At 42.6% G+C, this 12,000-nt stretch overlaps 1 protein-coding gene across 1 annotated transcript; it reads left to right on the top strand.

The window, feature by feature from the left end:
- The first annotated feature begins 6,188 nt into the window (after positions 1 to 6,188).
- LOC118119605 (cyclin-dependent kinase 5 activator 1) lies at positions 6,189 to 9,371 on the top strand. Its single transcript, XM_035173687.2, has one exon. The coding sequence runs from the start codon at positions 6,490 to 6,492 to the stop codon at positions 7,372 to 7,374; it is 885 nt and encodes a 294-aa protein (XP_035029578.1). The 5' UTR covers positions 6,189 to 6,489; the 3' UTR covers positions 7,375 to 9,371.
- Positions 9,372 to 12,000: the final 2,629 nt, after the last annotated feature.

The raw sequence follows: 12,000 nt of genomic DNA, 5'->3' as shown, positions 1-12,000 counted from the left end.
AACGTTGGTGAACTTCCGTGCAAGGGCGCAGCCTGGTGGGTGTGCAGGGTATGTCACCTCATCTCACAGAATCCTCACAAAATCTCGGGCTGTAAACATCATCGACACGATCATGATTTTATTTTGTGTATTCATTCTTTGTCTCCTTGTTCCAACCACTTTTTCTGATGTCTAGAATTTAAAATCAAGTTCCATGCTTGAGCTTGCTTGAGAGTGCATGAGGGACTGAGCCTTGCCTGTGTGCATGTCCCCAGATAAGAAACATCAAAGCATTCAAATGCTTATCATCCCCCTTGTTGTAATTATAGCAGTGAGCCACAACAGTGCAGAGGACTGCCGGCGGATTTTATATTTACATGCATCCACCAGTAACTGTGTTTGTGTGTGTGAGAGGGAGAGATCGCAGCCTTTGATCACCTGGCTGTGTTTGATTGAATCGGTGCAGCTCTGAAGCCTTCTTCTGATATCGCTCATCTTTTTGTCTTTTGTTGCATAATTCAATAGGAAGCAGCAGATGGGCTTGTTTAGCACCAGATGCTTCCTTTGTGTCGTGGCAGGTTACATGTGCCTGAGCAGGGTGGCCACTCCAGCTTTGACAGCCACTGCATCGCAGATGGTATAAATTATGTGTAAATGATGTAATATGGTATATCATGTCAAATGGTATATGACAAATCGTGTCGATAACATTGATAAATCAGGAAAAATAAAAGTCGAGTCAAAAATCAGTCAATAGCAGATCTCTTGTGGCTGCAGAATATGACATCTACAATATTTTTCACTGAAACATTTCTCTTTTCCAACTTTTTTAAAAAATCTTCCACATTTGTGTTAAGCTGTAAAAATAATGATGTTTGAAATATGCCTTGAATTGATTTAATTTTAATATTACTTTTAGTTTAAGTAAAGGTATAACAGAGAGTAAACTGTAGGTCGACTTAAGTATCAAATTAATCCATGTTCATCATGCAAAATTTCATTATTATCATTGTGATTATTACTTTTGATTTAAGGTTATTAAGGATATAAGTTATTGACTATTGTGTTAATATTAAAGCAGTATAAATGAAGCTGGTGATGCCAATTTCAACTGCACTTAAAAGTAAATACAGACAATTATGCACTGTCGAAAAGTTTCATCAGTAACTATGTAGCTTTGTTTACTTGAAGAGGCAGATTTCATGAGAATCACTCAGACAACATCACAGGGCTTGAGGTAAATTTACACAAATGTAAATCCTAATGTGTAAATGTATATTTATGAAAGAGAGTCGTAATAAAAGGAGCTTCCTCCTCAGAGCCGTTGAGACTAGTTGCATATTTCTCAATGAGAGGATGACTTGGATATAAGTGCCCCATTCACTGGTGTTAACAATCCTGCTTTGTCGTGGATGGGAAAGTATGTGAATATCTGGCAAGTGTGTGTGTGTGCAGCATTATCAGCAACCTCATGGCCATGCAGCTGCAGACAAGAGGAGGAGAGGCAGCCCTGTCTGTGACATTCACAGTGACCCACCTGTTTGTGTGTGTGTGTGTGTGTGTGTGTGTGTGTGTGTGTGTGTGTGTGTGTGTGAGAGAGATCCCACCTGCCTCTCTCTAGCTCCCTTCTCTCTGTAGATTGTATTTTGTCTCCACCTGCCTGTGTCGGCCGCGCTAATCCCTCCCACCGGCTCTGACAGACACGTCTTCGATAAGACGACAAGACACCTGATACCTTTACTGCTGCTTCATCACACACACACACACGCGCACACACACACACACACACACAAACACACACACACACACACACACACACACACACACACACACACACACACACACACACACACACACACACAAACAAACACACACACACACACAGCTGTGTCTCTATGACTTCAGAGGATATTACATTGGTTTCCTGGAGACTTACTCTAACCTTAACCATAGTTGCCAAACCCTAACCCTAACCTTAACCTCACCTTAAAACATGTCTTCACCTTAGAATTTTATTTACATTATGGGGAGTTGCTTTTTGTCCCCATAAGAAAGAGAAGTCCCCATAATGTGACTGTTTAAACTGATTTTTTTTCAGATCTTTAACTTACAGGCCACAAACAATTTGTATTTCTCCCAGAGTCAAAGAAGAATCACTACTTTCTCTTCTTATGCCAAAGATTAGATATTTGTCTCGACAATGTAAAGTGCTAAAATAGAGCAGATACAGAAAACTGCATTAACACTTAATGACAAAGAACTCTGAAGTAACTAAATAAGCACCGTCTCAAAAATATCAAGTTGTCAAGTTTCAAGTTTATTTGTGTCATTCCAGCCATATCTGGAAAACATACAATAAAACCTGTGCGCACAAATAGTTAAGAGACAACACAAGCTGTTGTATGGACAAGTGCAATACTCATAAAGAGCAACCGAGTACCTGAGTTAAAATTATTTCAACACAATTTAACAATATAAAACAAATACATAATAATAGGCATAAATAAATACTATGGTTTAAACATAAAAGTCTTTAATATGCAGCTTCTGAGAGAATCAAGCAGTTTTATAGCCTGTGGGAAGAAACTGTTGCAAACTGCATTTTAATGCAGAATTAAGTTGACAATTCAACAATATTTGTCACATCTGCATGTCCGTTATATGTCTGTCCAATATAGACAAACACTGAAACACAGGACATTTTTAAATCAGTGCACTATCTTTCTCCTGTCTGAGCTGTGGGCTCTATCCTCCACCCCTGTCTCCCTGACTCCTCACTCCCACTGTCCTGTTGGCAGACCCTCAGTTAGTTGACGGGGGGATTCTGTCACTACAGCTAATATTAGTCAGAGGTCTTGGAAACCTCCGCTCCTCCTCCTCTCTTCAGTCATTCTGATATGTCATTCCACAGCTTCACTAAAAGTAATTAAATGTTTGGGACGAGGTGGCGAAGACGCCCGCTGACAGCAGGTGTCACCACAAGGCCCCACATGACAAATATTTCCTCACCATCTGGGTTGATTTGCAGTCGACAGGATGTGGCTGCCCTCCAGTGGTCCACTTGTGACTTGTCCACCTCAAGTTCACAGATTGACTGGTTGGGTTGAAAAGACATCACTCTCTGTCCAGGGCTGGTAAATCATGAAAGGCATAAACAGATTCTGAAACAGTTTAATTAATGTGGTACATTTTGACTTCAAAATAAAATGGTTTAGTCAACTTTGAAAATCTGTACATACTTTTCAACTTTTACAGTGCATGTCTGCTGCTTGGGGGAAAAAATGTAGATCAAGTTCAAATCATACAAACATGATCCTGTGTACATTTCTTTTTCTGAAGATAAAATCAATATAAAAATTAATGGGAACTGTGTAATTTAACTCAAAGTCTACACAACTTCACAACTGGACTAAAAGCGAGAGAAAACAAGTGTTTAAGAAGATGTTTTTAAAATAAGAAGAACGATTATTTCAAAGTCAATTAGGAGTAAAAACATGTCATAATGTTGTTATGCTGATAGTTGTCTTTTAATCTAAGATTTCATGTGTCTCCACTTTGTGAAAGTTTGCGATTTCAGAATGTGTTATGATCAGATCAGGTTAAAATGGAACATGGGTGGTGCAGAAGACAGAGGAAGATATGGCAGCTGCTGTAGTTACACTAAAAGACCACTAAGAGGCAAACTCACCCCAACGAATGGAGAGAGAACTTCCTGACTGTCATCCACAGAACAATCTTGCTGCATAATCCAGAAAATGCAAATGAAGCTGAAATGTTTTGATGATGTTTTGCACTTTTTCCTTTTCGGCTCAGTCAGCAGTTGATAAGCAAATAAATATATTATATACACTGTGTTTAACTGTTGTACAATATGGATAGATATAGATTTCATACAGCAGTATTGTGGTGTTTAGTTTGGTACCAAAACTGCATTAATCTGTGTATTTATAGAAATCACCGATCAAATGGCTCTGAAAGAAAGTATGAACTCATAGTGATGAAACCACAGAGAACATCTCCCAGCTCTGCAGCCCCTCTCAGCTCTATTTATCTCTATCTTTAAAATGAGCTATATTGAAAATAGGTGGCATTAAGACCCATACATTGTATCAGGAGTTGGTAGAGACCAAAACAGAAAATAGCTTCGATTCAGACAAACAAATCCATGATACATTTACAGCTGCTGCCCCTTAGTGGCCCACAAATAAGTTATCACAACTTAAATTGACCTGACATTTACAATTCCAAATGCTTTACCTCATTTGGTCAGTGATATGTAGTCCCTCTCATATTCAAAACATGTATGTGAGGCACTTAACTGTATAACTTGCCATTTGCAAAATTATTTAACCGTGATATATATTGAAATGTGTATAAAAGTGACAGACAAATGTTAGAAAAATGAAGGAAAAGCTGAAGGAACTGTTGACACACTTGATTCTTCAGCAGTCCTGTGGTTTTTAACATACATGTATAGTTGGTATCTAGGTAGTTATGTTACTGCCACAGAGGCTTTAAGCTTTATTTGAACACATCAAGGTTATTCAGCTGTCACATCCTGTTGCGTTTTGTTTGATTTGTGATGAAAGTGTTTCTTGTGATCGCCGTGTGTTTGATCAAACGTTGGTGTGATCAAACGAGTCTGTGAGAAATGGGCAGCACTCTCAGCAGTTTTAGAACATTGTTGTCTTCATTTAGCTGAATTCAGATCTTCTTACTTACTACTACTTGCCTTTGATTTCGACACAGTTGCTTTGACCATTTCATCAGATGCATTAGACTATTCATTGATGAGTTTGATTGTCATTGTTATTCAGCTATGATGGTGGAGATGACAATTATAGTATTTAAATTGGGGTTGTTAAGTTAACATTGATGATGATGAGGATTTGTGAATGTGATGACAATGATGGGTGGAGCAACAGCTGTATAGAGGATTATGTAAATTAAGATTTGTTTTTTATCTCTTTCAGGAGACGTGGAAAATGTTTAATCTCCTCCACACTAAACCAGTAAAGCATAACACAGGATTTGACTGGATCCAGATGAGCATATTTGTCCTCTTTGTACCCAGATGTATGTGTTTGCATTGTAATATCCTCATCTAAATATCATGTTTTATCAACAGAAGCTTATACAGTCTACTTTAAACAGTACTTTGTAATTGCTGCGGGATCTTATTTCACATTTACCCATGTCATCTGTTGTTTGTGCTGAACTTACAGCACCACCGCAAATGTCTTAACTAGTATTTTAAATTTCCAAAAGTACAGAACTGTATCATGCACTTTACCCGCAATGCCATTCAAATTGCTCTAACTGTAATATTGTTTTATGGCATTTGTACTGTGTGTTTTGTGGTTATTAAGTGTAAACAATAGAGCAAAGGTTGACATTGTACCCACTGGCTTCAAAACTATCCAAGCTGACATGAGGTCAAACACAAGTAGAGACAAATACTGTCACACCTATAAATATTAAGGGTCGTAAAAGGCTATAAAGGCTTCTCCCTTATACTCATCTGTATATAGGCTAAAGCCTCACAAATAAGTCCATGGGCCACTAACTTCAGGTGACGGTCTGTGCTATTTGTATCTGCCATTTCCAGCTGGATGAAAAGATCAGACAGTAGTCACGTAGCTTGGATGAGGGCTTGATCTGCTTCAGGTAATTGGATGAACCGTGTTTCCTGGGACATGCGGGTGTGGAAATAAACATGGACTCCCTTGATATAGGTGATGTGTTGTCTTTAAAACATGACCCAACCTGTCTGGCATCAAACACATGACAGTGTAGGAAATATTTTAAATCAAGTTTGCACAGAGTTGGATTTTGATGCTGAAATAGGAAGTAACTGTTACATTTCTCCTCAAAGAGGAAATTGACCAGGATAAGTCTTCCCGTGGCCTATAACGAATTAAACAAGTAGGAAATAATGAAAACAAACTCACAGAATATAACCTCAACACATTATTCATAAATGTTGGTCAGTATATGAGCCCATGTTTCTGATAGTAAAGACGGTATAGTTTATAGATAGCACTGTCCCAAAGTAACTGGACTAGTAAGAAAAGGACCTGAGCCTTGCAGGTTACCTGCTAATAGGCTATTTATGGCAGCTTAGCCCTAAAAACAACACCCCTAGTGATTGGATCATTGATCGGCTTCTTCATTGGCCGACTCGGCTGTCAGTCACTGGGCTGCACTCGCTGGTTCGTTCAAACCAGTGAATTTACTCAGTGCGACTAATCTTGGTTTTGTCTGCAGCCACAGGATCGTGTCGCAGCGTCCCCCGTGGCGCCGACTGAGCATCTGCTGGAATACAACTTCCTCCGCGACAGAAGAGCCAGCTCCAGCCTCCTCCAGCGATCACACGGGCTGAGGTAAACGCGTAAATGGAGTCCCCATCGTCGTCGTGACTCTTCTCCACCGCCTCTCACCCTGCAGAAGATCCTGCGCTGTTGCTGCTGCGGCATCCGTCACAACACCGCGGCTCCCTCCTCTGCAGACATGGGCACCGTCCTCTCCATATCCCCCGCGTCCAAGAAGGCGTCGATCATGGACTCGGAGGTCGCGGGAGAAAAGGCCGACAAGAGCATCAAGCGGCACTCCATGTTCGTGTCCCTCTCCTGGAAGAAGCTGGTGTCCAACTCGGCCAAGAAGAGCGCCAAGAAGGTGACGCCGAACCCGGTGGCCACGCGCGAAATCCCGCGCAACCAGGTGGCCCAGCTCAACAGCGAGAACATCAGGAAAACGCACCAAAACGAGGAGAGGAAACCCAAAGCGCCCATCCCCGTCCCGGTGCCCACGGTACCCACGCTCAACAATGACGCCGCCACCCAGAACGGGAGGCTCTCCTCGGTGCAGAAGCAGCCCAGCAGCCTGTCCCTGGTGTCCCCGAGGCGCATCGTCATCCAGGCGTCCACCGGGGAGCTGCTGCGCTGCCTGGGGGACTTCATGTGCCGCAGGTGTTACAAACTGAAGGAGCTCAACAGCGGGGAGGTGATCCTCTGGTTCCGCAACATCGACCGGACTCTTTTGCTCCAGGGCTGGCAGGACCAGGGCTTCATCACGCCGGCCAACGTGGTGTTCGTGTACCTGCTGTGCGAGGACGCGATCGCGGACAGCGTCGCCTGCCCCGCCGAGCTGCAGGGCACCTTCCAGACTTGCCTCTACCTCGCCTACTCCTACATGGGCAACGAGATCTCCTACCCGCTGAAGCCGTTCATGATCGACTCGAACAAGGACGTGTTCTGGCAGACGTCGCTGCGGATCATCAACAGGATGAGTGCCAAAATGCTGCAGCTCAATGCGGACCCGCACTTTTTCACCGAGGTCTTCCAGGACCTCAAAAACCAGCGAGACACCAGCGGCGAGGCGAACCTGGATCGCTGACGTGGGAACAAACAAGACTCTGGTGGTTTTTTTATTTCATTAAAAAAAAAGAAAAAAGATGATGAATGTTTTTTTGCAAAAACCACGCGACGGTGGCTTTGAATCAAAGGACTGAGGGGCTTCTCGCCTGGGGGCTGAATATCTCATGATCAACCACGTCAGTGTGGTGTTTAGGCTACAGTGTAGGAGATCTCATTAATGCATGCCAGTGGTATATTGTCCTCTCTTTTTTTTTGGTCTTGTCCCTTGCGACACGCACAGGGATTGACTTCGCAGGTACAAACACTCAAACCCCCTCCGATTCCTTCACGATTAGCCCACTTGCTGGTTGTCGGTGAGCGGATGTCGCAGTGAGGTGAGGCTCCAGGCAGAATAGATCCGTGAAGGGGAGCTGGAGAGGCGGAGCTGTCCGAGGTGCTGACCTGTGCAGCCGCCCCCCCCCACCACCACCACCACCACCACCTCCTGCTCACTTTTCCACAACAGAGCTGAGCGTGGCTTAAGAACAGCTCCCATTCATCCCAGTGCATCTTTAGCACATAAGCCTAAGCCTTGCAGAGGTATACAGTATACATGCGCCGTGCACAGCCTGCAGTGGTAGTTAAAGCTGTTAAACATGCAACAGATAACAGAAGCATGATTCCTCGAGAGGAAGAAACACTTTGTACATCTGTAGATATTCTCTCTACTTAAAAAAAAAAAAAAAAGCTTGTTTCCATTTGTTAACCTTGAGTGGATGTTAAACGCTTCCATCCTGCAGAAGACCGCCATGCTATTTTAACACCGGGCTGATTTCATCTCCTTCTCGTGTGACACCAAATTTTGTCGTAACGGCAACGTAATTGTGAATGAATATAACTTGTTTTCCCGCCTACCTATGTGATACTGTAGTAATGTACATGCAATGGGCTGCTGGTGTAAGTTGAGCAGAAATGTAAAAACGAGTAAAGGGAGTATCTTCCCCCTGTAGAATGTGATAAACTGCACTAAACGGGCCGGTAGATGCCCACATACAGCAACATAATCAACACGAGGCCTCTGTTGAGTATTGCTTCTCAATACCTGTTGGCTGCTGTGATGTATTGCTTTGCAGTAAATTGCAGAGGTCAACTAGAGTGAATGGAATATATCGTGTTTTTTCCAGGAGGATTTTTAAAATCCCCTACGTGCCAACTGTCAAATGTCATGGCCTGAAACTATATGGTTTACATGTACATATCCCAGGTGTTAAATTTGCTGTTTTATTTTTTATTTATTTTCTCTGTTCTGAAGGTGGCTGCATATGATGTACTGTAGTCCAAGCATTACAACAACAACAAAAAAATAGCGCTTTATGGTCAAACAGTATTTTTGCCCTGTTCTGTAAATCTGTGCTGTGAGCCTCGGTTTGCTGGATTCATGTTCTTGGAAGGATGGTTCCCTCATCATGTAAATACTGACTGTGAAAATCTCATTCAGAAGCATTCGCACACGGGTGTCGTTGCAGTTTCTATAAGCTAAAAAAAAAAAGTCATTTCAATCAGACTCTGAAACCAAAATCGTGGGGCAAACGTGACAGTTAGTATTCAGTATTACGGTCATTCTAATAGTGCTCATTGTGATGTTGTGTTGTGAATTCATTGTTTTGGAAAAGTGGAATATAAATGCTGCTATTTTGCACAGCTGTGATCAAACCCTCGATGTTTTTTTTTTTGCACAGCGGTATAACATAATGTCCATGTACCGATGTTTTCTTTTCGGGTGCTGCAGTGTTTGCCATTTTAAGTTTTGCAGTAATACTGTCACAGAGTCTTGCTGTAGGACGCTCATCTGTGACATAGATCTTTTGTACAGTTCATTTTTCCTATACGTCGTATGGAGAACAATATCTAGATGTGTGTGTGTTGTCTGTGGTGTTGTGCCACAGTCGCATTCACTCCCTCTATATGTTAAATAAAAGGCCTATACAGTGAATGTTCATGGTGACCCTGATGAAATAAATCCAAACTTATGTAGAATCTCTGGTCTCTCTTTTGAACACTTTGTCCGGCTGTTTGTGTGCGTGTCCGCTGACACACATGCACACACGCTTGGGCGCCATGTTTGTACAGATCTTGCCATTTGCTGAAGCTGTAATTACCATGACAGCCTCTTATCGACTGATACCGCCCACTAATCCTTGATTTTGAAGGGAGCCCTTGGGACCCGCTTATGCAATAGAAATAAGTCGATGACAAATATGCTCGCCATGAGGTTGCCATGAGACCGAAAAACGCCAGGGACTTCATTGGTTGCCACGAAACTAAAACTCACAAGATAGGGTTATAAATACATGGAAAAGTTTACCGAGGCGAATCGTTATATACCACCGGGAGGACGGGCATATGACTAATCTGTGAAAACAGCTACATTACATCCCATAGTGTGTTGCAGATGAATTAGCTGTGCTGCACGCTGAGGACGGCGACGCCTGCTGACACATTTAAAGGGTATTTTTGGCTTCTCGTCCGTGTGAGCCCTGGGTATTCTGATTGAGGCCATGTACTGAAATGGGAACACTAAACAGTAACAAAGTAATTTGTACAAGGGAATCTGCCTGCACTCCTTTGCTGCACTTTGGATAATGATTTACTGAGATGTGGAAGAAATATATAAATATGCATTCATTTTGTATATAATAAAAACCGTACTTGAAATGCATTTACAACATCATTGAAGGTGCAGAAGCTTCCCCTCGGATCTGTGGATGATTTACTGAATGACAGAATGGAGCCAGATTGACAAGGCTTTCCTCCTGGTTTTATGAATAAGCCACATGGGCTGGAGGGTTCCTTCATGTGATTGGTTAGAATCTGCTGCAGTCTCAGAACTGTCTGTGACTCTCTCTCTCTGTCTCCCTCTCTCTTTCTACCTATCTCTCTACCTCTCTCTCTCTCTCCCTCCCTCTGTGTGTGTGTGTGTGTGTGTGTGTGTGTGTGTGTGTGTGTGTGTGTGTGTGTGTGTGTGTGTGTGTGTGTGTGTGTGTGTGTGTGTGTTGGTCTAACGGGGACATACACTATCTATTTAGAGAGCTAAAATGGAGGGATGCGGACAGAATTGGCCGGGGAAAAAAAAGAAAATCAGGACACAAAGGGATCAGGAGGGAAACAGTTTGAAAAGTAGGTGGGGTGGAGAGACTGGTGAGAAAGTGGAGCAGGGACGGAGACATAAACAAAATGAGACGGATGAGAGGACAGAGGGATGGAGAGGGGACACACAGACAGGTCTCCTTTTATTCCTTTTGCTGCAATCAAACACCAGTCTGATGAAAAGTATCCATCCATCCATCCATAATTAATTTGATCATTCTGACCTATCTAAAACAAAAGGTGAATCCTTGGCACCATCAAGTCGTAACGCTGTCCTTAACTAAAACCTTAAAGTCACACATATTTGTTATGGATGTTTTCTGGAAGCTGGTGAAAGGAGAACAGCAGCTGATGTCTTATGCAGAAGGTTCTAACGTAGACTTGATGCATCAAGGAGACCAGAAGGTGGAACAATGTACAAACGCTAACAGACTAACATGAGCAAATGTCAACCACCCAAGTCTAAAGATGTCTCCCACAGCATCCCAGTATATCTCCTTCACCCTGCGTCACCCATTCCAACAGCACATCGATGAATGGCTAGTATTGCCGTCACTCTCTATGTTACATGTAGGTGGTTGCATCTTATTGGATAGTTAAGCCTAAAGCCTGCATTCCTAAATCACGCTGTGTCGTTATGTCTTGCAACTGGTGAAATACACAAAAGAGTTAGAGTTGGTGGGAGTTGAAGTGTCTGTCTGGAGCATCTGAGTTAGATATAAAAGTCCCTCCGCGTAGACACTACAATGCACTGTTGGTTGGTCTTTTACCTATCACTTGACCTTTGGCACTGCTTGGAGAGATAAAAGGGAGAATCTGTGGAATCTGTGGTGTACAGAAGTAATATGTGTGTGAGGATGGTCAGAAGTTCCTCAACAATATTCATACATTTGTATAACCTCACATTTTTATATTACTATTACTTCTGAAAGAAAAACACATATTGTAAAAACAGTGTGTCACATTTCTACGTGAATGTCCGGCTTGTTGCCTGCAGCTGAAGTCCCCGTGTTACTTTATCCATTTGTTAAACTCTAATCTTGCATTGCATCACAGCATTGTCTCTTCTGACCTGTGAAGTCGCACGTGAAGGGAATTACAACACAAAGGACAACAAACCCTTCTTGTCATATCTTTTGCTGAGTGTTTTATCCTTTACAGGTTGATTCTTTGTGACAGAATCCAGCAGCGGCAGCAGCGTTATGTAACAACCTCCTAGTGCAGTGTTTGCCAGCCTTCGCTTCATTATTAAGATTCAACCCAGGTCTCTTGAATATCTGTCTGCCAGCCTGCCTTCTGCATTCTTCCCGGCCGTGTCTCTATAGTAACGGGTAGGTAAGTGAATGAGAGCTGGACAAAGTGAGCTGTACGGGGCGGAGAGCGTGGGCTGCGGCGCTGCACAACACATTAACTAAGCTGAAGACATGCACAGCAGTGTTTGTGAAATGTTATCTCACGCTGCAGGTTCCTTGAATACAGGATACGATTTAACAACTTTAGGAAAACGGTAAGTGATGTT

This window comes from Hippoglossus stenolepis, chromosome 13, assembly GCF_022539355.2.
Source record: "Hippoglossus stenolepis isolate QCI-W04-F060 chromosome 13, HSTE1.2, whole genome shotgun sequence".
In the NCBI taxonomy this organism is placed as follows: domain Eukaryota; kingdom Metazoa; phylum Chordata; class Actinopteri; order Pleuronectiformes; family Pleuronectidae; genus Hippoglossus; species Hippoglossus stenolepis.
The sequence above is the reverse complement of the archived record's forward strand: the minus strand, read 5'-3'. Positions and strand labels throughout refer to the sequence as shown.